Genomic DNA, 26225 nt, shown 5'->3' with positions numbered 1-26225 from the left:
ATACTATGGTGAAAATATGAATTTGACAAATAAACACCCATTTTTTCCCAAAATATTATAGTTATTTTTTTTGTGTGTAACTTCACAAATGGTACCACATATGGATGTAGGTCAGGAAAAATCCTGGAAATATGATGCTTTTTCTTTTCACTTTTCTTTATGTGAGATAAATCTCCATCCAAGTTCAGAGCAGAGGTTGTTTGGTGGTTTGAAAAGGTGAGAAACGAACATTTTTGGGTGGACCACCAAGAATTACCCTGAGAAACAAAATCAGCTCAACAGAGCAACAGTGACATCACACCAATCGTATGGGCCGCTTTAACTCTGTAACGTTTCTGTTGGTAAAGAAACAGAAACAGTAAAATATGTTTTGTTGCTCTCTATTAAAATACATACAGTATAATATTCACATCTTCTCATTCATGCAACTATTAGTTTAATTTAAAATGAAGGTTTCAGATTCATTTTTAACAGCACAGACTTAAGCCACAGCCCCACTTCAATGGCATAAAAATCTAATCCCTTAATTGTTCGCTTCGTGCTGTGCAGACAGGGATTTGACCGATGAGTCATTTACCTTCACACACACAGAAACCAAGGCTACTATGAGGCTGAGTAAACAGTAACCATATAACAAGGTCAAAGACCTGAAGGATCTCACTGAACTTTGTTTTACAGGCTCTACACGAACACATTTGTTAGGGTGAGTTTATGTTTCATATCACGTGTAGATATTCTCAATATGACAAGGAGAACTGAATCGGTAAAGCAAACATGCAGTGGTCTATGAGCTTGTTGGACAAAAATGTAAAAGTTGAGACAGTGAACGACTTTGAGCAGCTGAGTGAACAGAGAAGACTTTTTGGAGCTAAATAACTAAATGTAGCCTTCGGCTGCGTTTCTCGACTCCCTCATCAGGAAAAACAAGCAGCGTGCAGACTCCTCCCCATGACCTTTGGAAAATCTTTCAAAGTTTTTCATTCTGTTGAGCACCTACTGAGTTACATGTTCCCTCCTCCTCATCTCAGCAACAGACGTAGCAGAAGTCAATCCACAGTGAGTACAACAAAAAAAACACATCAATGCACAGCAAATCAGTGCTGCTGGGAAGGAAATTGTTGCTACATAAATATTTGCCATTTTCTGGGTGTTATGGGATGATTTTGTTCATCTGTTCAGTTTAGAATTCTTCCAGAGAGGCAGATTTGGTCCAGCTCCAGTTTTAACTGCTGCTTATTACCTGTGAATGTCATTTCTAGCTGGTTTCCACTAACAGTGTAGTTGGTTTTGCTGTTCATGATGCAGGAGGAAATGGTTGGACAATGAAAACAATCCTACATCAGTTCATTTGTTTCTTGTGTCTCTGTTCTTTCTTCTCAAACCTCCAGTCAGTTGTGGCAGATGGCTGCTTGTACTGAGCCAGGATCTGGTTCTGGTTCTGGTTCTGGTTCTGCTGGAGGTTTCTTCTTGTTAAAGAGGAGTTTTTTCCTCTCCTCTGTCTCTACATGCATGCTCAGTTTGAGAGATTGCTGTAAACACAAGAGATTTCCTTTTGCTACTACTGGGTCTCCGTAGAAACTTCTTAAACTACTTTAACTAATTAACTGCACTTAATGTACTGTTTAGTAACTGGGATCATTTGGATTGTATGTATGACTGAATTGACTGATAGTTGTTTTTGTTGTTTTTTGTGAAGTGCCTTGAGACGTCACTTACTGTGAATTGGCGCTATTTAAATAAACTGAATTAAATTGGACCAGTTGGTAAAATTGTAAGTCCAATAACAATTGGCAGCTGTGAGAAGATATGGCATTTCTTTTGAAAATCCATCATGAACGACAGTCAGGTTAGCACTGATTTTACCTGCTCCTGAAAATAAGGAAGTGATAGATTACAAACAATGACCAACAATACATTGTTGTCTTTTCAATACGAGTCAGTGCTAATATTGACAAAATAAGGGCAGGAGATGACACACCATAAACAAATTTGTAAATGTATATTCTGGCAGTCTCTTAACTCAATAGGTTACAGTTTTGTAACATTGCACAGTGGTAATACTGTCAGCTACTCCTAGATACTTTAATGCCAAGTAACTGAAATGTGAAATGTCCATTCTTGCATAATTTGGTTGCCTGCATTGATAAATGTGACCAGGTGAAAATAATTTGTGATTATTGTGTCTGACCAGACTGCGGACTTTTTACCTGGGATTTAAAAAATCATTTAGATTCAATCCAAACCCAATGATTCTGAAACATCCCACTCAACACTGGATTCAGTTCAGTTCATTTCTATTGCACCAATTCACAAAATATCAACTTAGACAAAAAAGTCATTTCAGTCCAATCATGCAGATAGTCTGACTGATTCCAGTTATGCTGGATCTGGTTTAAAAATATATTTTCTGTTTTTGTTACATGAAGCTTTAACAACCTTAATCTAATAATTCTATGGGATGTTAGTCTTTCCACAACTTGTATCATATTGTTAACATATGGAAAATACTCTTCATCTGTACATGTTTTCTTATTAGAATATACAGTAGTTATTAGGACACCGAGGTGAAAGATAATTTATGCAAAGCGAAAGGAGTAATGGTCCCAAAATACATTCTTGTGGGACACCTGTGGACAAATAAAGGGGAGGTGTGCAGGTACTGACTTTAACAGATTATGATCAATTAGATTATTAAGTTTTTATTCATTTTTTTCACCTGATGGGAAATTGAATCCACAAGATTTTACAGTTTGCACAATCAAAGCTCTAAGTCATATCTAGTAAATATTTTACTCTTTTTCAAATATTTTATTTCACAATAAAACAGGGAATAAAACAGTGACCTTAGTGTTGCCATGCAGGCTGGAGTCATCTGATGGTGGGTGGATATGCAGAGAGAGTAGATCAGTATCTTTATTGATCCTCATTCAGTGAAAAGTTATATCCCTTCCAACTATGATAAAGATCATAGTACCATAAATTCTGAGATGAGATGGAGATATAGATTACCATCTCTGTTAGAACTGCAGCTGCTGTGGCTGTTCTTTAAATGTGACTACATAATTCCAAAACTGTAAATGATGATACAAAACGTTTCTTAATTTCTTTGTGTTCTCACAGTTCTTTATTCATTTCAGAAATGCTTGACTCTTGGGTATTTCTGCTTCTCCTTGTCCCAGGTAAATAATCACTTTGCAAAATAAAGTAGAAACCGACTAACTGAGTTAGCATCTATGCTTTTCATAAAGTCAACCCTTTGACCTCTGCAGGGGGGCAGATGTTTATGATCCATAGCACGCAGCATGGCCTGTGTCTGGAGGAGTCAGCTGACACTGGTCAAGTTCTCCTGAAACAGTGTGATCTGGACTCTCAGGCTCAGCAGTGGCTCTGGATCAACCAGGGCATGCTGATGTGTGTCGGATCCTCCAGGTGTCTGTCGGCTCAGCAGAACCATCCGGTCCAAACCCAGGCCTGTCCGGGGTCAGACCAGGAAGCTCTAGAGTTGATGTGGGACTGTAGCAGTAACAGACTCAGCAGCAGAAACACGTCCTTACTGCTGTCCACCGACGGCCAGCGTGTGATTCTCACAAACCACCTCAAGCACTTTGAGTGGAAGTCTCTTGACGAGGTGGACGTCTGTCAGACGAGCCTCCGTAAGTCTGAATGAACCAAAGCAGATCTGATGCAGTTGATCTCAGAAATATACGGAAATATCTGGAATATAAAGGCAGCAGTGTCATTTCTTTGCAGCACTTTCAACAACTAAACTGCAAAGCAATCCAGTAATACTTTATCACATGTAAATGTCATGTCAATAATAACCGTTTGTGTATTAAATTTTTTCCAGAATTTGATGTACCAGCACAGTAATTGATCTGTTTCTGAAAACCGAAGGATTTGTCGTGTTTCTGTGTGTTCCTCTCAGGGCTCCGGAGAGCGTCTGAGGACCAGGACCCGTTAGAGAATCAGGAGGAGGCAGCAGACGGGATGAAAGGCATGACAGAGGAGCAGAGAGAGTATTTCCGCTGGTTCTACCGTACCGAGGACCGTAAGTACCGCCGCTTTTCATAAAGGTTATAAAATCCTTCAGCTGAATGTCGTTCATGTTAAAATGTTTGGTGAAATCAGAAGCTGAATCTGAATCTTTCAAACATAAAAGCATACCACTACAGCTACAGTATGTAACTTTTATAGAAAAAAGTGCTTTTACATATTTGTTTAAACTGCCACCATAATGTGACAGCACAATATGAGACATAGTCTGAAAGACTCAACCTCCTCCATCTCCTCTCAGTGCTCCTACAGTCATCAGAGCCAGGAGGCGGGTCTTAATGCTGTCAGTCAGGCTCCTGTACATGCAATGTGCTAATGGCAGAGAAACAACCTTTACAGGAAAACTGTTTATCTGCTGTCATCAGTGGCCATGCTAACAAGCCAGAGCTTTCATGGTGGCTCCACTGTGGTGGACCATAGGGAGGAGGCAGAGGTCACAACATGGTGACAGTTTTAGCAAAAGTGTAAAACACATCCATCCATTATCTTACATGCTTATCCCTAGCGGTGCCACAAGGGGTGCTGGTGCCCATCTCCAGCAGACAACAGGCGAGAGGAACAGAGAGAGAAAATACAAGCTGCATTTTAAACCAGGACCTTCTTTGCAAAGCAACAGTGCTACCAACACTGTGCAGTTCTGTAAAAGTCATATTTTTTAATTAAAAGTTACATACTGCAGCTTTAACATAAGGTCAATATAGAAGAGAATTTGATTACAATAAATGAATATTTTAAAATACTAACATTGACTACACCTACAGTGGCCTGTCACTTTGAGTCACAGAACATGAGAGTTTCCCAACTGTTTGCCAGCATAGAAACACAGTCAGCAGCAGATAGCAGTGGTTTATTATCCCTTTTGCAGCTTATTGAAGTTCTGGGTCCTGCTGGCATCATCCCCCAGCTACTCCTTCCTTACAGACCTGAATGAGGGGCAGGAGAAAAGATTTGGCAACTAAGAGCAGTGGAGTGTGTACTTTCTGTTCACCAACATTCTTTCAGGAGGTTCTAGCTTAGCTAGGTCTTGATCCAGTACAGAGATGGCCTAACTTTGTGATTGTGTTCTTTTCTGTCTTGCAGCAACTATTTGGACATTTGTGCTTTTGGTTCTGGCTTTTGTCTGTTTGCTCATCGGGTTTTTGCTGCTGGGAATGGGAGCCATGGCCAACAAGTAGGAAATTACACATCAAATCTTAGCAACCAGGGGAAAGATGTAATGTTCCATTTTAAGGATTTCCTGCTTTGTCTCTAACAGGAGCAGAAAGAAGATAGCTAAATACAAAGCCCAAGCATCCCTTGTTAAGAGGCATGAAGGTGAAGAGCTTCAAGTCGTTTCTGCTCATCGGGATAACGGCACATCTCCGCTGCTCCAGGGTCAAATGTCGTCCATGTCTGAAGGGGACACAAAGGAAATGAAAGCAGGGGACATTGTGGTCACATGGAAAGATGGCAACACTTCCTGCTTGTATCCAGATCATGTTTTAGAGGAGAGTCAGGAGGAGCTGGAGAAGGAGCAGCAGGAGAAACAGGAGGAAGTGTGGCAGGAACGAGAGGCTCATGATGAGGGGAGGATGACAGAGTGAATACTGGTCTGTCCCTCAGCTTTTAAAGGGATCCACCATTAGTTGTAACAATAGACTTTATTTGAGAAATATTCATTTAGATATAAAAACAATACAGTAAAAATACTGCTTTTATAAATTTAAATAAAATATTGTCACATGGATGTTGCCATATTGTTTACACTGCAATGCATTCTGGGTAAATGACATTCGCTTGGTCCAGTTGTGCTAGCTCTGACCAGCTAAAACAGAAATGAGTAACATTAAGACTTCTCAATTTGAAATTGAGTGCATTGAAATTGATGGGGATGTAGAAATCACAAGAAATAATGAAGATGAGGAGAAACAAACAGAGGAAGAGGACAGAGTGACTGAAGAAGCTGGTCTTTGTGCTGCTGCCACAGTCAGCTTCATAAATGAAACAATAAATGACACCTACTGCTGCTCAGACTGTGTGATCCAATAAGTAGTTGAGGTGCTCTGTAGCAGGTCTGTGGTTTCACATTTAGTACCACCAGCAGTAGCAATAGCTTCATTATCTTTTCAAATAGCTTCCAGCACCATTTCTCCCAGGCTCTTTTTGCTCGCCAGCTGGCAACGGGATTTAGGTGCTTTGTGGATAAAAACTGTTGTCACTGCATTTGGTTTTAGCTTGTGAAGGTAACCTGCTAGATCCTTCATCAGTTTTGCTCATACAAATGATTCAGTGTTCTGGAGAGAAATGCTGGGGCACAATTGTCTCCTTCAGAAGTTGTGTTCAGCTCTTTCCCATTGTGCTCTTTTTTTCATGTGGGAAGCAAAGCAGACTCACCTCATTACTTTTCTTTTAAATTACAGCTAACTGCGACACAGTGTCGCACTGTCTAAAATTACACCAAACGCAATATGATAAATAACAACTTGGGTTAAGTTAGCCTTCCTGCGTTTACTCTCAGATTCCAGTACAAAATGGACCAACCGCATCATCAAACCTGCAAGGTGAAAAATGGCGATCTCCATGGGGAAAAATATAATGATAGATCTAAAAGTTTTTGAAGTAATTATGACTTTTTACATATCACAAACTGCAATTTTTGAGTTAATAGGAAAAATGCAACAAATTTAGGATCACTTTAACGTTTCCTTTCATTTAGATTTAAGAAACTACAACGCTCTAAGGATGTTTTTTCAACAACCGGGTGACTGTCTACATGCTCAGTACTCTTTGATGTGAACTGTTCACAGATCTTTAAATCACTTCAACCTCTTCTGTTTCTGTCTTGTGTAACCTTGACCCAATGATGACTGCTGCCACAAGCTCACCTGAAACCACTGCAGGTCTTAATGCAGCCAAGGTGGTGAATGAATCAGTGTCATCCGGTGAGATTCATGACTCCTCTGGAGTCAGGTGTACAAATATTTAAAACCCAAAATAGAAGCTGAGATTTAAATTTAGCTCATATTTTGGCCTTAACTTAAACATTTAGTTGTATTAAAAGCTTTCAGTTGTGCTTTAATCAATTCTATACATGATAACAACACTATAGCAAGAACAACAGAATACTATTTTATATAAACTGGAATTAGATTTTTTTTGGTTGATTTCTTTTAAACTAAAATTTAAAATGATCTCACTATGTTTTAATATAAAGTCCATTCCCACAAATATTTGTGTCACTTTTGCAAAAATTGTTCATTTGCCTTCATTTGTAAAAATCTGGCAGCTTTAATGGAGCTGATCAGCATGGATGAGAATCATTCTGGAATAGTTCTATTGCCACTGAGTGTTCTTGTACTTTTCTTATTGCTTTCAGTCTTTTTAATTTGTTGTTTTGTGTCTATTTGGTTCAGTGCCTCACCACCATCAGTGGGACATTGTACTTTCTGCCTCATCTTATTCATTTTCACTGCTCATTTGTGGCTGAGCAGAAGGACTAAATATGCCACTTTGCTGCCATGTAATGGACTGAGTCAGCTAAAGTATGTCTAATTTCACAACTTTCCATCCTGTATATGGTAACTTGTATGTGCAATATTCAAAATCAATTTACAATCTGCTTGACAGTAAAACTGCAACATTATCAGTAAGTGGTTAAAGTCTCCATTTAGTATTTGTCTTTGCTGTAATGTGTTCTTAAATCAATTTTCCATCTTGTTTTGCTGAAACATTTTCCAAAATGGAACAAGGTTATACCTAAGTGGTAAATGGACTGAACTGATTCTCCAATCATTTTAATCACTAAAGTAAATGTGACTTACACTAGAGTCACATTTACTCATTCACACACACATTTATACATCAGAATGCAGATCAGTAGGCAACTTAAGTGCCGTGCCCAGGGGTTCATTGACATTTGACAGGAGGAAGCTGAAATCAAACCTACAACCTTCCAATCATAAGACAACTACTCTGTCCTCAGACCCACAGTCACCCAAAGTCCAGTCTAGGGAGAAGAAATGGGTTTAATCATGTCATCATTTTGTGTGAAACATGGCATCTAAAGCTTGAACCTGCTTCATGGTATCTGAAGTTTCATCCTTTTCTTGGAAACTAAACCTGTGCACAAGAGAGAAATCCCTAAATCAAAGTCTGGCTCTGCCAAAGAATAAAACCTCTAGTTTTGCACTGAGGCCACTAACTGATAAGAAGAGACCAGGTCTGAAGCTGAATTCAGACCTGGTCCTGGTCCATATGAATATGAATATAGCCATTTATTGATGTGCTATCCGAAGTGCCTATCTAAAGTTATCTAAATTGTCAAGTGTTATCTGTCTTACAGATTGTAATAGACTGGGTTGGGCCTCTGTCACTGGTCAGGTAGATTTTTGTTATGGCAGAAGAACTTTGTAATAATGACAGTGAAAAGATCAACCAACAAACTCAGCAACCATATGTAAGCAACAAAAGATAGTTACAGTTTTTTGTTTCTTCTATTGTTGATAAGACCATGGCTACACTCACACCAGCTCTGTTTAGTCCCTTCAAAGGGGGCATGACAAGCAAAACGTCTTCAGCCCTGAACCCCTTGTATCTAACCCCTCTTTTTTGGAGAGTTCTTAAAAATGAAAGCCCCAAAATGATTCAATATATCTCAGAAACTACAAAGTGTATTTGACTATTTCTGGTATCAAAATAAAAGTAACATTCCAGAGAAAACTCTAGATGTCTAAAAATCAACATTTGTGTTACAGAGAGCAAATAAATAAGGCACATGGTGAAAAAAAAACATTTTTCTTGAAAATATGTAGTTGCAATATATAATATTATTACAATTAATAACAAATGGTTTTTGAAACAATGTAATGAGTGAAAGTATTGCTAAAACGTACACTTCTGTGTGCTTTGGTCACACATTTCAGGAGATTCTTAGGCAGCAGAAATATCCTCTGAGGTCAGTACTGATGCCTTCCCACTTGGCGCTGCTTTGCCTGCATGTTCCTGAACTCCAAACAGCCAAATTCCTGCTGTTATAGTTGTAGTTGAACCTGTTTATGGTTCAATAATGTGATCTGTTGGCTGCTTTCCTCTTAAACCTCAGAAGAAGCTGAAACTGATCACTTGGTTCTTAAGTGAACAGCTTCATCTTTGTTCCCAAACTGATGACAGTGCAAAATTTTTGTTTCTGCATAATGTAAGTCATTTTGGAACCAGCTGAAAACCAGGTCATTTTATTTTGCTGTGATAAACCTTACCATTAAGGGATGGTGTTTTTCTTTGTACCATGGTAAATGGCCTGTACTTGTATAGAGCTTTATCTAGTCGAGAAAATCCCAGATCGCTTCACATTACATTGAGTCATAAACCCATTCACACACACATCTACACACTGATGGCGGTGAGCTACATTGTAGCTACAGTTGCCATGGTGCAGTCTGACAGGAGCGAGGATGACTTTACGTCTTACACAGCCGTCTACAGGATGTGATGGCTGATTCCTTTGAGGGATTTCTGATCTGCCACCTGTTGGGATTGAAGGGTGAGACAAAAAGCCCTGGGTAAATCAGAATCAGACACAAACAACTGAAGCATACAGCCAGAACGTTTAGGAGAAGTACAACCCAGCAGGAGTTGTTCAAAGTCCAGATCCAAACCAGGAATAAGGTTTTTATGAACCAGAATCTTTGATTTCCTTACAAAGGAAAAATATACCCTATTAGTATACCAGCTCTTCTTCCTGCTCTGTTCTCTGCTGTGTTGCACCGAGCCGTCAGTCTGAAAGTCATCTAAAGTCACAGTTGGATGGCAGACATGTCAGAAGATCTTAAAGCCCTTGAGCAAGGTGAGTGTGGCGGCCCTCCGTTTGCTCTGGGCTCTGGATGTCTTCACCGTGACCAGCTTGGCGGTGGCAGGCGCCGGCAGCTCCTTGTAGCATAGAGTGGAGAAGGAGTGGACACCCAGCAGAGCTTTGTCCTCGCTGACGTAGGCAGCACTGAGCAAGTTGCTGTGCTCGCCACCTCGCTTGGCCCTCCGGACTGCCTCATGGAAGATGTGCTGCACAGAGAGGAAGTCCCAACAGGCAGACACCTCGAAGAAGGAGCAGTCGAAGCGAATCGCCACAGCCTCTCCATCACTCTGACTCACCTGCCTGAAAGGACAAATCAGCTTTTAGACACTTGTTTTGAATTCATTTTTTTTTTGTTTCTTCTTTAACAAGCTGATCATTCAGATGTCTTCATGCAGCGCTAGAAAAAACACATAACATTTGTGTTACAGAGAACAAATAAATATGGCACATGGTGAAAAAAAAACATTTTTCCTGAAAATATGTAGTTGCAATATATAATATTATTACAATTAATAACAAATGGTTTTTGAAACAATGTAATGAGTGAAAGTATTGCTAAAACGTACACTTCTGTGTGCTTTGGTCACACATTTCAGGAGATTCTTAGGCAGCAGAAATATCCTCTGAGGTCAGTACTGATGCCTTCCCACTTGGCGCTGCTTTGCCTGCATGTTCCTGAACTCCAAACAGCCAAATTCCTGCTGTTATAGTTGTAGTTGAACCTGTTTATGGTTCAATAATGTGATCTGTTGGCTGCTTTCATTGTCTGACAGAAGGTCAGACTTTGTTTTTACAACATCAACTAGAGATGCACCAATCCCTTATTAATATCAATTCAGCTGATTTTCTGTATCGGATCGATATCTGCCCATACTAAACCTCAGACGTTTGTATCGGTATCAGAAGTGAAAAAAGTAGATCATTGCGTCCCTAACCTTAACCTGATGTTTCTTGAGAAATCAGCTTTGGTCATCTAACTGTGCCACCAGACACAGTCATCTCTCTCTGAACATTTCAGCCACACTTCTGTGTGTGCTGTTTGCACAATTACACAGTAAAAAATTATCAATATTTTGGTTTATTTCATATGAAAACTAAGAGCAGACATTTTCTGCATATACTTTTCCCCAATGGGTTTCTTGACATAATGAATGACTCTCAAGAAAACAAAGTTTGTTTTGTTTTCTTGAGCTCTACTTCTATGTTTCCTTGATTTCCTTCACAGGTTTTCTCTCCTGTTGAACAGTAGCTGGTGAAAAATAAAGCTTATTTGCTGAAGTTGAAGCCAAACACATTTATCTCTGCAGTTATGTTGCCAAAATCCTTTAGGTTTACCTCAGACAGTGTTCAAAGTTGTTTCCATGTTACTTACTGTCCTTAGTTTTAATTACATGATGGGACCACCATGTAACGAAAGAGCTGTTATCTTAATGTACCCACTGCTACAAATAAATAACTTTGACACCAGTTATTGAAATATTTTGTACATAAGGTGTTCAGCCTAGAACCCTAACAGTAAAATGCTACCACAAACTTCAGCTCTATGGAGCCTGAAGGCTGAGCTTTCTTCCTGCAGACCCATATAACACACATCAAGCAACCCACCAGGTATAAAAAAGACAAACAGAAAGATTACATGCCTGTATCTGTCCATATCCAGCTTGTTGCCCACCAGGATGATGGGCGTCTGGGACCTGAAGGTGTTCTTATGCATGGAGAGAGTCTGCAGATACAGCTGGCAGCCTTTAAAGCTCTCCATGTCGTTGATGCTGTAGACCACCAGGAAGGCATTGGCCCACGAAAGATAGCGCTCACAATTCACTGGACCCTCCTACACACACATGTACACACACACACACACACACACACACACACACACGCACACACACACACACACACACACACGCATGCATGCCCCCGCACACCCCCACACACACACATTCATGGCAATTATTTTTTTTTTTTACCATTAAGCCAAAACTGTTTTTTCCACTCAAATAAATAAACAGCTGAGAATGAGTTCAGGGATCAATTTCTTTGAACTTGGCTGAACTGGCACAACACTCATGAAATTATTCATAACAATTTGTTTTGCAAGCTGGAAAATTGTGAGATTTGCTAATAATTTTGGTTATTATTGGCAAGAAGCTGATATTATTGTATTTCTCTTTATTTAATATGTTGAAACGCTAAAGGAACGTGCTAACAAGGTCACAAACATCATCTGTCACAACAGCTTAGTATGATTAAAAACTTCCTGAAGTGTTAATAAATACTTAATACATGCAATTTTCACTACATTATACTGTAGATTGTCATGGGAAAACATGATGTCATTAAACTGGCTGCAATCATATTGGTGGCATTGAAATGAAAGTATTGTTTTCATATCAGCGTTACATTTAGTCCTAAAACAAATCCTCTTCTGCGTGGTTTTCAGTTGATCTGCAACGTTTCCAGAAGGCCTGGAGTCAGTAGCTGGCTGTCTAGTGTTTCACCACTAGAGGGAGCGCCTTCCCCACATACCTGACTGTAATGTCTTTTCTATGAACCTTCAGAGCTATCCTATCAGAGCCTGCAGTAGAATCACCGGATGGCTCAGAACGTCACTGCAGGTCTGATGCTGTTCTGGTAAATGTGGAGCCTGTTGCTGAGGCTCATACCTGGTCACTGGTGTCCATCACTCGAACTGTAACAGGCTGCTGGTCCACAAGCTCATCTGATGAGTAGATATCCTCTGAAAACACACAGACAGCAGAAGAGTTGAGATTCTTCCAGATGTATTGTCTCATAGCTGAATGAAGCTAAATTTTCTAATGGTCAAATATCCGTTTGATTTTAGGATTTTGTGTGATGTACACATCATGGTGTTGTAAACCAAACCTCACTCTGTTCCTGTAGAAACAATTTATTAAATCTCCTCCAGTCAGAAAATGAAACTTCTTGTTTTGAGATCCTCTGATGTTTGTCAAAGTGTCGATCAAAAGTCTGGACCCAAATGTTCAAGCCAAACATATCCTATCTCAGCAAATTATTCTGCTCCAGTATCTGAGATGAGGATTTTTTTTCTCCCACCAGCTTTAGAGGGATCAATTGAAAAAATATACAGGGGATGTACAATTTATGACAAACACAAAATCTGCTTGTAGATTGGAATTGATCTACTGTACATGATTCACTCAATGAATTGACTTACTGGTAATGTACCATATTATTTTAGATTGCTAAATATAACTGTATATAGAAATTTGTACTGTATTTCAAAGTTCTTTGTGGTCCCTCACCCACTTATTGGTTTCACATTGTAGTCCCATGTTGGCATGTGTAATGCAATCACTGCAGTAAATCTACTGATTAACTATCTTTTTTAATCAGTGTGGAAGAAAAGACTCACCAAGATAAGGATCATATTCACTGATGAAGCGCTTTGTGAGAAACTTGACAGTGAGAGCTGTACAATGAGAAAAGGAGCATAAAACAAGTTGCGTAAGTGAATCTGGTTCCCAGGGGACCCACGGCAGCCGGGGGTCAGTCAGAGTCCTGGGAAAGTCAAAGCTTCATATACTGTCCCATTTACCAGGAGAAATGGTGGAACTGTTCTGATGGACCACCGTGAAAACAAATTCTCTTTGCTGTACAAATAATAGTTGACATAAAGTCAGCCGGATTCTCTCTGAACTAAAAAAAGAATCTAAAATTCTGATCAGAAGATTTACAACCAAGAAATGCACATGGCCCATTTACAATGTTTTCCTAACAAGTTGTTAAAAATTAACACAGACCTGATTTTCCACAGCCCATTGCTCCGAGCAGAACCAGGTTGCACTCAGCACATGGCTTTACCTTCCCAAACATCCCGGTCATGATCAGGTCCAGACTGCTTCACGATGATTCTGACTGTCCTCCCTCTGCTGGGGATCATGTCCTTATAGACGAGGAGGGACAGGAAAAGATGCGCGCTCCTCTGGGCAGAAGCCCGAAGCTGACACTGAGGAGGGAGGGGGGATGATGATGATGATGATGATGATGATGATGATGATGATGATGATGATGATGATGATGATGATGATGATGATGATGATGATGATGATGATGATGATGATGACGCTTCAGACTTGTGGTCACAGTCCAGAGCGAGCAGAGCCATGTGCAGCTCATTCACTCATCTGGCCATGTCAGGTAGAAAAGCGTCAAAGAAAAACAATAAAAACTAAACTTAATGGAAACATCGGCTGAGTCAAAGCTGCGTGGTCAGACTCAATACTTCCGTACAGTTCAGTGCTTGTGTTCCGTCACTCATGTGACATAGATATGTTAGAAATAGATATGTTAGACATCCTTGTTTTCATATTTTTTCAGCTGTTTGTTTTGGTTCTGTACAGGAACATTTCCAACTTTCCTCTTCAAAGCAGTTGTGATGTTTGACATACAGCTTTTAATTCCTTCTGAAAAATTCTTAATAATGTCAACAAGCAGGTTTATTCAAGTCACTCTGATAACACATAAACACATACATTAGCTGAAAATTGTTTTCTCTGAATTACATCAGCAGAATTAAATTCACAATACCCAGAAGTTGGACTTTTTATTTTTTAATCGGTATCAGCTGATTTAATATCGGCCAATACCGCTCTGATACAGAGAAACAGTGCTTATTTCACTTAATAGTTGTTTAAAAGAAAAGAAAATACATACATAAATGTACTGAATTACAAGTTTATTTAATAACTCTGCACCACTACAGCACATTTAAATACACCAATAGCTTGACAAGCTTGATCAAGCATATTAAAACAACACAACTTTCATTTGTAAAGTCTATAAGTGCTATAAGGAGCATAACAGTCAATGTAAAATAAATAATTAAGAAGCTAAAACTGGCAAAAAATAAACTGTGACAAACTTGAAATGGTTTTAAAAGTACAGTTAGAAATTCTAAATATAATGCAAAAAAATAAATAAAGCCAGGCGCCAGTAGAGAACAAAGCATAGAAGTAGACTCAATAGATCCGCCCTTATGGATCAGGAACATTATCACCTATACCTGATCTAGAAATTTTTTCAACATCGGGATTGAGACAGATATTATTATTGTATCGGTGCATCTTCAATTATCACCCAGACAAGTTGATTTGGTGAGAGTTTATAATCAGAGTAACATAACATAACCAGCAGATCAGATGATTAAAGTCATAATGTAAAACCTTTTAATAAAATGTTCCACCACAGCTCTCTGTGTCTCAGTAGAAGATGAGCCATAAACCTGACAGCACAGTTGTCCTGTGAACAGATTGGGTGTTGAAGTGGTGGCATGTGTGGCATGATCCCCAGATGACTCAACCATTGTCTCATCGACTTGGCTTGATGCTCAAGGTCAGATCTTCAGCTGTTCCACAAACAAAGAGGGAATCATTACTGATTTCCAGCCACCATTCCATCATCCAGCTCACCTCGCCGCTCAGGTTACATTTGGTCTTGGACAGTGTCACACCTCTGCATCTGCTGCTGCTATGTATAGCGTGTGCTCTCAACAGATACAGAGAGGAGAATACTGTCTTTGGTAGTTCAACAAGTGGCGCATGTGGTTGGATTTCAAAACGGATTGAACCGCTTTTAATGAATGAGTGTTTGCTAGGGCGCTGCAGCAGAAACTAATGGCGGCCAGCAGCTGCCAGGCGTCCGGACATGGTGAGGCAGCAGACAGGTTGAGGGTCAACGTCAACGGCAATATTTTCAGCGTGGACAGAACCGTCATGGCAGACAACTGTGAGTACTTCAGAGCGTTGTTCCAGTCTGGAATGAGAGAATGCCAGCAGGAGGAGGTACAGCTGCGAAGCGTTGGCGTTCAGGGGTTCCTGGTGCTGCTGCAGGTGCTGCGGGGGGAGCGGCCCATGCTCAACTGTGACCAGATTGTTGAATCTATTGAATGCACAGCTTTTCTCCAGGTACCAGCTCTCACCAAACACATGATGAACATCATCAGCTCTGAAAACTGTTTGCTTATGTATCACACAGCTGCTGTCTACGGGGTGTGGGAGCTGTCCCACCACTCGGCCTTATTCATCAGGGACATGTATGCTGAACTGAAGGAGGATGTGCACACCTTACCCAGCCAGATGGTGGAGTATGTGGAGTCTGTTTCCCCAAGCAGCTACATGGCCGTGTGCAGCCACTCTCCATCCTCAGAGCTGCTGCATGATGTCCAGAGAACGGTTTGCTATCTGGACGAGGAACACAGGAAGTGGAGGACCCTCACTCAGCTGCCACTGAGCACCAGCACCACCATGGCAGGGGTGGCTGTCCTTGACAACAAACTGTACATCATTGGAGGAGTGCATGATGTCAGTAAGAGGGTTGTGGAAGTCGGGTTCTGCTACAACCCTACAGATGACACTTGGTCTACAGTCTGTGGTCCCCAGCAGCTGCGCTACAGCTTCACACTGATTGGTCATGAGGGATGTCTCTATGCCTTAGGGGGGAAGTTCAACATGAAGGATCTGTCATCGGTGGAGAGACTTCGGACGTCTGAGGGGAGCTGGGGCTTCGTCTCGGCCCTGCCCTGCCAGGCAGCGTCTGTGGTGTCGGCTGTAGCCATGAACAGGATCTTCATCTGTCTCTGGAGAGGGAAGGGGGCCACGGAGGTCCATGAGTACATCCCGGAGGACGACCGCTGGCTTTTGGTCACAACGCTCATCCGCCAGCAGAGCTATGGACTTTACATGGTGGGCCACAGGGATAATCTGTACATGATGCGGAATGGACCAGGTGAGGACTTCTTGCTTTGCGTGATGGACTGCTACAACCTGACCTCAGGTCAGTGGACGGCCATGCCCGGTCACTATAGCAACAGCAAAGGCTCTCTGTTCACCGCTGTGGTCAGGGGCAATTCAGTGTTCACCCTTAGTAGACATGTTACCACTGAGTACACGGTGGAGAAGACCCAGTGGAGGCGAAAGCTTGAGATGGAAGGTTTCGGTCGGGTTGGATCCATCTACACATTCCAGATGAGGCTTCCTAAGCACACCGTCTCTCTCAGGGATAGATGTTTGGATCAAACTTCAGAAGGAAGCTTTAGAGACAAACATATTGTTCCCACCCTGCCTTTACAGTGCTCATATAACTTCTGAAGGGAAATTCTGACGTTGGCTTTTGTGGAGCACTAATAAGAAGTCAGTATCTTCCCCATAGAAGTGACAAACTTGTTGGAGCAGGATTGTTCCAGAGTAGTATGATGTTAAACAAGGATCGCAAAATGAAATTTTTTCATCAAGTGGAGTCAAAGAAATTTTTGATGGAAAAACAGTTCAATAATATCTGAAGCATGTTGATAGTTTAAGTTTTCACATCACATTTTTGAATAAGGTGCTTAGTCTTGTTAGTTACACTGAACACAAGAATGTTTCACATGGAACATTTTAGCTTTGTGATAAACCATTTCTGATCTATGTAAAGATCATCATTCCACAGAGAGGAAAGTTATTCATGAGTGGAAAGCAACCCAGATTTCAGGCTCCACAGGAGTGGACATCCCAGTAAATTCCACAAGCAGTCAACACTAAGACAAAAAAAAAAACAAGAAGTCTATTTCAGACTGCAGGTATTAGATAATATATTAAATTATATTAATGTTCATAGCTGAACAATTAGAAAAAGTCTGAACTAATGTGGTAGATGATCACTGAATCATCTACCACATGTGTTGGAATCATCTACCACATGTGTTGGGTACTTTCTCCAGTCACAGCTTAAAATGTGTTGTGTTGAGTTCAGTTTTATGTCATGTTATAACGTTATTCCCTCATCAAAAACATACTTGGGGTGTTGCTTTGATTCCTTTATGCATGTTTGAGAAATCCTTGAATCTCCCCTGGCAACCAGTAGGGATGCCTAAACGCCAGGCTCCCAGAGAAGCCCTCACTTTTCTGTCTGTTAAAATAAACAACATTTTATTTCTTCAGGTATTTATTTTGTATAAATACATGATTTACTATATAAGCATGAAAATAAAGAAGTCATTAAATTTAATCAGAAGATGCAGTTTTTTATATTGGAACATGCTTTTGTTGTGATTCTAAATTACAGTAAAGATGAAAGCATTTAGAGCAATTGGGAATTTACACTCTGTGAGCACACCATCCAGCACAGACAGCCTTGATAAAAAGAAAGTACACCCTGCTTCAATGTTTGGATTTTCCATGTCAGAGCATATGACAGATATCTGGTATTTATCAGGTTAAAAAATGATTCAGATCTAAATGTGGAACAGGTTCTGCACTGTTATATATTACACAAAGAAGTAAAAATGGAAAAGTTGACCCTGGGTGCTTTCTTGGTGCTGTGTGGCAATGGTTCAGTGCTCAAAGAAATGACAAAACAGTCTTAGCCTACATTCTGCAGACAGCTTGGAGAGCAACTGATCACAGCAAACCAAAGAGAAAAAGACTGAACAAATATTTAAGCAGCTTTCTTTTTGCACCCCTTCATTGCTGTAGTGATAATAATTAATCTATAATAATAATTTTAAAGGTTGGTATAAACTAGATCATTCATATGTACTGACTCTTGAGCTGATGGAGTTTGTATTTTCTGCAATGTGTGATGTGGAAAGATGTGGAAAGTCATTAATGACCATGGCTGGATTTAAAAGGGTGTGGGCCCTGGGGGGCAGTCAGCTTTGGTGCCCTATTTGCTAATGCAAATTACAGTAAATAATATAATCCTATATGTATCAGCAGGTATGAACTGATGCTTGCTCAGTTAAATACGTCCTATAGCCAATAACTCCTTGGTCATTGTTTAAAGTCTAAAAATCCTAAAATAATACAACTCACATGATTTAAGTCTATGACTTTTATATAAAGTGAAATGTTGCAAAAGACCCTTTCATTAAATAAAAAAGAAAAACATGAAAAAGAATTAACATCAACGTCTTGTCAAACACAAACAGGAGAGCTAAATGGAAATAAATAAAATGACACCTGAACCTTCTTTGCTTTTAGATACAACGCAATAATTCATGGTTTTGTTTTTATGCTTCCTAAACTAACTACGACAAAAATAGAACTGTCCTAAAACTCACTATGACATATGCTGAGAGTTTAACTGGAGTGCTTTAGTACAAAAACATAATATGAAAATTATGAATACAGCATTACTGAATACAACCAAAACCCACTGCCTAAAACCCACTCTCCAGTTTGAACCGAGCTGCATGTAGCCGTGCCGTCACGCCACACGCATCATCAGCTCCTCAAGCGCCCGCTCTCTGTGATTCTCATGGACAAGCAGCACTTCTTTGACAGTGTGTGGCTGGAAGCCCATCTCATTGAACTGAGTCAGGAGGAGGAGGAACTCCTCTGCCTAAACAGGAAGAAGTTGAAATGAGTCGAGTGTTGAAATGAGTCAAGTCTCCAGGATTCATACGCTGCTGCTTACCTTTGTTTCACAGTTCTGAAACATCTCCAGGGCTTCTTCCACCTGAGCCATGTCATAGCCCAGCTGACACAGGTGCTCACACGCAACCAGGTAACTCAGGATCTGCAGACAGAAACACATTCAAACATATTAACATGATTGGTGTGCTTTTTTTTTTCTTACAAAAATTGTGAAATAATTGCCATTTGAGAGTAAATCCTAAAAAAAATCTTGCTTTTAGGTTGAGTTGAGGAATTGCAATACAAAAATAAAATTTAATTTTAAGAGGAGATATAAAACTAAAGTATCGTTCGTAGCACAGTAATATTCATTGACTTGGTATCAATATCATGGATATTTTAGTCTGAGATGAGGCGGATCAGTCTGACCACTGCCTGCCTGTTTCAGGCTGCCTGCTGACTTTCTGAGCTCCATGTTGGTGAAACTCCACCAGAAAAAGTTAAATGAATAGTTTTAGTTTTGTTTCTCATGGAGAAAAAATGAGTTACAGATGAGATGTGAAGAAATGTAAAGGAAAGAATAAACATGTTTCAATTAAACTTTATTCATGAAACCGTTTTATGGTATAAGTTTCCATGTCTCCCATAAGTTCCTGTCCTGTTGTCCCAGTATGTCCCAGTATGTCCTGCAGTTTGACTGTCTCTCCTCTCAGAGCAAAGGGCTTTTCATGTCATGGGAAAACATATAATGCACCACAAGCTGTGGAAGTCTTGACTCTATTTTTAAACTGGCTTAAAGTGGCTTAGTATAAAGTATTTCTGTTTCACCTCCCACAACCCACATCCACTACTGCTTTGTGCTCTTCTGTTTTATATTTCCAGATTTGAAAGGACTTACAGGAATCCTGGACACTTACTGATCAAGACCACTTTAAAGATTACCAGATGTCTGGCTGATTTGGTTCTAAATATATAGTCAGGACTTTTAAAAGGTTCTGTATGAACAGACATCATGAGTTGGTAATGTGTCCGATACAGGATGATAGCATCTCCTGTTTCAGTCTTACTGGTTGATTCCTTACCTGGTAACATCATTTCAACACTAACCTGATCTGGGGTCTGTTGTCCTGCCCTCTGCAGGGCAATGATGGCAGTGCGGAGGGGGTATCCCCGGCCAGTGATGACCCTGAGCAGCTCTCTCTCTTCTGGGCTCAGAGCTGACAGGAGCTCCACAGACGAGTCCAGAGCAGAGCTCTGGCTCCTGCATGGCGAGGCTCTGTGGTGAGCTCTGCAGCAGTTTGGTCTGAGACACATCTGGAAGACACAGCAGACAGCAGTCAGTTATTAAAACATGGCTTTGATAGCTCAGATTTTCCAGAACGCTGACTGCAGGCCAGAGCGTCACACAGCAGTGGAAGGAGACAAGTCACACACTGTAATCCTGATCAAGGTGCTAACATGTCTGCTCCCAGGCTTTACCAAGTCTATTTATACACCATGGAAGCATTTTAAAGTTGCTAAGAAAAATAAAAATAGATGCTGAGAACTAATTTAATCTTTAAATGACTAAATATTAAGTGATGGCATCCAAGTAGAACTTTTTCCAGCATTTGAAGCTGTGAAGAAAACAGAATTCTTTGGGATTGGATTTAAATTGCAGCTCTAAACAAATTCAAAGGGTCATCTGATGAAGATATTCAGAGTACCTTTGTTAATGGAGCAGATTTATGCTAACCTGTAAAGGCCCACGGACCTGTTACGATGAGTCTCAGCTGCTCATTTGACAGAAACAAGTGAAACAGTTATCATTTTGCAAATCTGTTGTGTAGAGGAGAAAAACCTCGCTGATAGAGATTTTCTCCATTTTGAACTGTTCTAATTTCTTCTCAAAGAACTGAATAGGTATTTAAAACAGAAGCCGAATGACTGTTGATGTTAGCTCTCAGAGAGCAGAAGTTAATTTAGTTGTGTTCATACAACAGGCTGTAGAATCATGAGCTGATTTACTTCTACCATAGTAAATAAAACAGAGTTTAAAGTCATGACTTCACCTGTCAGTACTTTTCATTTGGGTTTCTGTATTTGGTAGTTAGTTGTGACAAGGGCAGAGGGCACAGGGGTCATGTTGCCATTCTGAGAGAGACAGGCAAGAAGTGTTTTCACTGATATTATCATGATGGTAAAGCATCGTAACTGTCCTTCCTCTTTTATTATTATTTTATTATTCCTGGCATGGGCGGTTCTACACAGGGGCCACAAGGGCCAGCGTCCCTGTAGGACTGGTCCTGTACTGAAAGGAGTGGACCATTTTTACCGTCATAGCTTTACTTTATTGATGAATTGCACTTTTAACCTCAGCCGTATTGAGACAGGATCACAGTTTTCATGTGATGTTCCAGGGATCTAAACCTGTAGCTGTAGACATGTAAGTGGCTCACTTAATATATTAAACTATGAAATATTGCCTGTTCTTTATTTTTTATTTTATTCTTTTGTTCTGTGCTCTTATGAAAAAGCACTGGCCCTCCTACCCTGGCCTACCTGGTAAATTTGGTCATTGGGTCACTATTATATGTACTGATGTCAGTCAGGATCCTAATGAATTGCATGTTGTAAATTTGTTGATTTAGTAACAGTGCAACGGATTAATACAGACTTTAAAAATATCCATTGGTATGATGCTAAGGTAAAGAGCTGTTGTTCATAAGATGCTGTACCCACTGCAGTGAATCCATGATTGTTGACCAGTGCATATTTTGTTCTATGCAGATTAAACAATTATCAAAAACTCCTGGACATAATTTAACACAAAGCAGAGAGAAGCTGTATGAAGACAGGACATATGAACAGAACAGAGTTCAGCACATGGTAAATATCTAAGTGTCTAGTATCTACTGGTGTAATGTCTGGTTTTAAGTTTAATTGAAGTCTTTGCAAAGCATATTGTGAGACTTTTAGCTTTCCCTATATCCATTAATATCTCTACTGTTACTGAATATTATTGAAAAAGTAACCCATGTCATCATCAACCAGTTCTGCATTGACTTGGTGTAGAATGCTTTATAGTAGGGTTATGTTCTCATATTGTGCAAAAAAAGCAATAAAAATGCTCATTTGGATGAGAGTGGTAATGAGCTCTGAGACTGACTTTCAGCTGAATTAGTGGTAATGCTGGACAATGTTTGAGGGCATAGCAAATTATACTGTAAAGAATACAACTCAGTGCATGTACGTTTATGTCCTAATTCACATACATAATAACGATTGTCTCAGCTGAAAGAAAAAGATGGAGAGAAGTACTTTTTCCCACAAATGATCAAGTTGTTAAGATGTAATATGAAGAGCATGTCTTACCATATCTGCTGTTTTATGGTTGTCAGTGGATTTGTCGATGGTATAGGTCCTGGTGTTGAGAGCTTTGCATGAGAATGAGCTCAAAGGCTGACTGTCCATGTTGGACTCTTGTTTTTTGGACATGTCTGTCCCAGAGACAGAACACTGCCGGAGGTTCTTCCTGCGCTTGTGGGGGAGGCTGCTCAGGCAGGACGGAGGATTCAGCAGGTCTGGGATGAAGGCTCTCTGTGCTTTTTTTTGACCGCTCTGACATGAAGCAGCTGGGTGCTCTTCCTTCAAACAAGCTTTAGCTGTCAGGTTTTCCTTGGCTTCCTGCACAGTATTTCCTCCTTCATCCTCCGAGTCTGAGATGGTGAAGGTGGTGCGAAGTACAGCAGGGTTGAGGCTATAGGAGCGTTGTCGAGGGTTTGGTTCCCAAAAGTCAGAACTGTGGCGGCTGGCCAGACGACTCTGCTGTGGGCTGCTGAACATCATCCAGTACGGAGGACAAGATGGTAAAAGTTCGGAGGGAGAGGTGAATGGCTGAGGCCGCTGATGGTGGGTGGGGCCGTTCTGTAAGCCAGTTAACACCCAGTTCTCCAAGCTGAACTCGTACTGTAATATCAGGAAACAATATGCAACCTTTTACTACCTGCTTTACTGGAGCTAAAAACTTTTAAAATTGACTTACTTTTTGTTAACCCCATTAAGGGAAATCATGTGGCTTCTGTCTATATTTTCATTGTTCAGCAAAATTGTATCCATTCTTAGTGTAAAATGTACTGACATTTGGTTCACATTCTGATGACATGGGCCATGTCATGTAAGCTAAATTTACCTCAGAGGCTAGATAAAATTCTGTTCTCTAGCATGCCCAGAGCTGCATGAAACACTGAACAAAGAAACATATGAAACACATAAAGACAGAGTAAAGAAAGCATCCGTACCGCTGTTTCCCGTAATATGCTGAGGTAATCAGGCATTATCACTTTGACATTATCTTTGACTTCTTGTAAGACGATGGCCTGGGGCATCTTCAGTGGAAGACCTTCCATCCTACTCAGTTCACTGAGACACACACACACACACACACACACCCACACACACACACACACACACCCACACACAGGATATGTAAAAAGTGCATCCATCTTGTAAACACAGTTAACTGGCATTGTTTTAAATCTATATCTCCAAAACACTTGTCACCATTTCAACAGTTTGTTTGTGTGTATTATTTATTTAATACATTGCAGGGACTATTTTCCTAACACATATTAGATTGAGGGGAAATTCTGTTTTTTGGGTTAGGGTTAGGACTAAAGTGTGAAATGATATTTGGTTAGGCTTAGGGTTAAGCATGTACTGGTAATGATCAGTGTCAGGACCAGGATTATGCTGTAGAAATGAATGGAAGTCAATGGAAAATTTCTGCAAAGATAGAGAAACAAACATATGTGTGTGTGTGCGTGTGTGTGTGTGTGTGGCCGTGTGTGCGGGTGTGTTGGATTGTGTGTGTGTGTGTGCGTGGGTGTGTGGGTGTGTGTGTGTTTGTGTGTGTGCGTGTGTGCGTGTGTGTGTGTGTGCGTGGGTGTGTGTGTGTGTGTGTGTGTGTGTGTGTGTGTGTGTGTGTGGGTGTGTGTGTGTGTGTGTGTGTGTGTGTGTGTGTGTGTGTGTGTGTGTGTGTGTGTGTGTGTGTGGGTGTGTGTGTGTGTGTGTTATAGGATGGGTGTGGGATTTGCTTGGCCATATGCAGATATTTTGTAAACAGGCAGCTTGTGCTCTGCTTGTGTTGTGAACCTTAAAGCCGGGAGGATTCTGATGAGTCCAATCTGTTCCTGATCAAGCAAACATGACCTCTCTAACCTCACTCTACCAAGGAAATAGATGTTTACAGCTTGAGCAAATATTAAAGTCCCTAAAGGAGGTGTTTAGAAGTTATTTTTCAGTTCAGCAGAGATGTTCAGGTTAACAGATGGAAAAAAAAGTGTAGTTGTTTACTAGATGCCAGAGTATGGAGGAAAGCTGAGGTCTAAATCAGTTTTCTTTCCCAGGAACCCTGACTGACTCATACTTTATTGGTTTGGTGAAGAATAAAAGCCATGTGCTCTCCTATTAGATACTATGCAAGTTTGCGGCATTGTATCAGTGACTAGAGAGTAAACCACATAAACATTTCGCACACAAGTATTTATGTGCAGTGACGTCAGAGCAGATGCTCAGCTTCTGCTCCTTCTGTCCACTGAACGTTAATCAGACATGTGCTGTAGTGAGAATAAGACCCAGAGCAGATGGTGCAGGACTTCCAGCAGCAGAGGAAACATGTTTCTTGAGTTTATTGTGTTGTCTTTGACATGCAAATCCTGGTGCTAATGAAGAAGCTTATTTAAAGCTTAACCAGAACAAGATTTTCTTTAAAGGTCTGTACAAAACATTACATGATACTAACCACGTTTACACAGCACTACACTGTAACACCAGACATAGTGTTATCGTCTTGATGATTTTTTTTCAAATAGGTTTTAATGAAATTTTTGTTCTTCCAGCAAGCATTATGCAAGGCGTGATAAATACTCACCACTATTTTTCACAACAAAGTGCTTTTCTATGGAATCTTTTAACTATCAGGAGCAGCATCTAGTTATAACAGTGATTCCCAAAGTTTTTCTTCTGCCCTCCCCTCCCCCAGTGGTTCCCAAAGATTTTCTGGGTCCCCCTATGAAATCCCCCCCGTAAAAAGAAAAAAAAATCAACTGGGCACACACATCGTTCAACCAGAGATAAACTTATACACATATTTTGTTTTCAAACTCCTCTGAAGTTTATTTCACACTTCAGGTTGCAACAAAACACACTACAAACCACCTTTACAGTGAAACACTTTTGTGTAACTGTTTTTTTGTTTGTTTTCTTTTCATTCATGGATACTGCTTCCTGCGCCCCACACTTTGGGGACCACTGCGTTATAACAAGAAACGTTCTTGTTTGAATGAGACTTAAATCTCTGCCTTTTTAAGAAGTAGTAATCTTTTAGAGGGATATATTTTCATATGTCATTATAAAAATATAACTGTCATCCTAAAGTGTCTGACTGGCAGTGATACACTTCTGTGCTTTTCTACAGTAATTCTACAGAGGGTTCTTGGAGACTTCCAGGAAACATCAGGTTTTGATGAAGGAACATTTCACTTCGCCTCAGCATTTAACTTAAAATAAAAATATTTTCCAGATTCAGCAGTCATATGATGGAAGAACTTATTTCTCTGCCTCTGCTCTGTCAACCAATAGCACACAGAGTCAGCTAAAGTATTCCAAGACTTTGAGACTCAGAAGTTTTGTAACATTACTTTCTAAAATCTTGTTCCTGTGAGCTTTTATTCTGAAGCAAGCAATGCAAATAGACGTAAAAGATGATTATACACAGAAATTTCATAGTAACAATAATCCTTGAAAATAATCAGTAACGCATGATCCAAAACCAGCATGAAGAGGGAACCTACCTGTGAGTTATCTGTGCCTCAGTGAAACGCTGTGTGAAGCTGGAGTGAAGCCTCCGTCTGCAGGTTCTGTCAGAAGCAGCTGAACCTCTAATCCATTAACCTCAGTTAACCCCATTAGTTGGCACAGAGCGCATATCA

At 40.3% G+C, this 26225-nt stretch overlaps 4 protein-coding genes across 8 annotated transcripts; 2 read left to right on the top strand and 2 right to left on the bottom strand.

Moving 5' to 3' along the window:
- Positions 1-703: 703 nt before the first annotated feature.
- LOC111608447 lies at positions 704-7682 on the top strand. Of its 2 annotated transcripts, none has more exons than XM_023332850.1 (6): positions 704-1056; positions 3121-3179; positions 3270-3653; positions 3926-4048; positions 5134-5224; positions 5309-7682. In XM_023332850.1, the coding sequence occupies exons 2-6, from the start codon at positions 3140-3142 to the stop codon at positions 5634-5636; spliced, it is 966 nt and encodes a 321-aa protein (XP_023188618.1). In that variant the 5' UTR covers positions 704-1056; positions 3121-3139; the 3' UTR covers positions 5637-7682. The 2 variants fall into 2 exon arrangements, with proteins under 2 accessions (XP_023188618.1, XP_023188617.1); XM_023332849.1 differs by having other exon boundaries at positions 705-1056; positions 3138-3179.
- rasl12 (RAS like family 12) lies at positions 6860-13833 on the bottom strand. Of its 2 annotated transcripts, none has more exons than XM_023332851.1 (5): positions 13663-13833; positions 13275-13331; positions 12544-12617; positions 11521-11711; positions 6860-10180 (listed from the first exon to the last, which is right to left on the bottom strand). In XM_023332851.1, exons 1-5 carry the CDS (start codon positions 13742-13744, stop codon positions 9847-9849), a joined length of 738 nt encoding a protein of 245 aa, XP_023188619.1. In that variant the 5' UTR covers positions 13745-13833; the 3' UTR covers positions 6860-9846. The 2 variants fall into 2 exon arrangements, with proteins under 2 accessions (XP_023188619.1, XP_023188620.1); XM_023332852.1 differs by having other exon boundaries at positions 13724-13833.
- Positions 13834-15433: 1600 nt separating this feature from the next.
- Positions 15434-17758, top strand: LOC102234755 (kelch repeat and BTB domain-containing protein 13-like). 2 transcript variants are annotated; one of them, XM_023331938.1, is made up of 2 exons: positions 15434-15646; positions 15896-17758. In XM_023331938.1, the coding sequence occupies exons 1-2, from the start codon at positions 15535-15537 to the stop codon at positions 17005-17007; spliced, it is 1224 nt and encodes a 407-aa protein (XP_023187706.1). In that variant the 5' UTR covers positions 15434-15534; the 3' UTR covers positions 17008-17758. The 2 variants fall into 2 exon arrangements, with proteins under 2 accessions (XP_023187706.1, XP_005817218.2); XM_005817161.3 differs by having other exon boundaries at positions 15434-17758.
- A 120-nt stretch (positions 17759-17878) lies between these two features.
- LOC102235959 (ubiquitin-associated protein 1-like) lies at positions 17879-26225 on the bottom strand. 2 transcript variants are annotated; one of them, XM_023331939.1, is made up of 6 exons: positions 26088-26225; positions 23535-23655; positions 22609-23202; positions 20362-20568; positions 19316-19417; positions 17879-19240 (listed from the first exon to the last, which is right to left on the bottom strand). In XM_023331939.1, exons 2-6 carry the CDS (start codon positions 23640-23642, stop codon positions 19106-19108), a joined length of 1146 nt encoding a protein of 381 aa, XP_023187707.1. In that variant the 5' UTR covers positions 23643-23655; positions 26088-26225; the 3' UTR covers positions 17879-19105. The 2 variants fall into 2 exon arrangements, with proteins under 2 accessions (XP_023187707.1, XP_005816614.2); XM_005816557.2 differs by lacking the exon at positions 26088-26225 and having other exon boundaries at positions 23535-24071.

This window comes from Xiphophorus maculatus, chromosome 4 (genome assembly GCF_002775205.1).
Source record: "Xiphophorus maculatus strain JP 163 A chromosome 4, X_maculatus-5.0-male, whole genome shotgun sequence".
Classification (NCBI taxonomy): Eukaryota; Metazoa; Chordata; class Actinopteri; order Cyprinodontiformes; family Poeciliidae; genus Xiphophorus; species Xiphophorus maculatus.
The sequence above is the reverse complement of the archived record's forward strand: the minus strand, read 5'-3'. Positions and strand labels throughout refer to the sequence as shown.

Bases quoted from the DNA above. Each gene is read 5' to 3' on its own strand.
- LOC111608447 (XM_023332850.1), top strand. From the start codon at position 3,140: ATGCTTGACTCTTGGGTATTTCTGCTTCTCCTTGTCCCAG. The intron at 3,654-3,925 runs GTAAGTCTGAAT...TGTTCCTCTCAG, and splicing joins CGTCTGTCAGACGAGCCTCC to GGCTCCGGAGAGCGTCTGAG. The intron at 5,225-5,308 runs GTAGGAAATTAC...TGTCTCTAACAG, and splicing joins ATGGGAGCCATGGCCAACAA to GAGCAGAAAGAAGATAGCTA.
- rasl12 (XM_023332851.1), bottom strand. From the start codon at position 13,744: ATGACCGGGATGTTTGGGAAGGTAAAGCCATGTGCTGAGTGCAACCTG. The intron at 13,332-13,662 runs GTCTGTGTTAAT...CTCATTGTACAG, and splicing joins AATGGGCTGTGGAAAATCAG to CTCTCACTGTCAAGTTTCTC. The intron at 10,181-11,520 runs GCATGTAATCTT...TTGTCCTTTCAG, and splicing joins CTGGATATGGACAGATACAG to GCAGGTGAGTCAGAGTGATG.
- LOC102234755 (XM_005817161.3), top strand. From the start codon at position 15,535: ATGGCGGCCAGCAGCTGCCAGGCGTCCGGACATGGTGAGGCAGCAGAC.
- LOC102235959 (XM_005816557.2), bottom strand. From the start codon at position 23,762: ATGCCAGTTAACTGTGTTTACAAGATGGATGCACTTTTTACATATCCT. The intron at 20,569-22,608 runs GTAAGACATGCT...TGTGTCTTCCAG, and splicing joins ACCATAAAACAGCAGATATG to ATGTGTCTCAGACCAAACTG. The intron at 19,418-20,361 runs GTTAGTGTTGAA...TTCTGTCTGCAG, and splicing joins GACAACAGACCCCAGATCAG to ATCCTGAGTTACCTGGTTGC.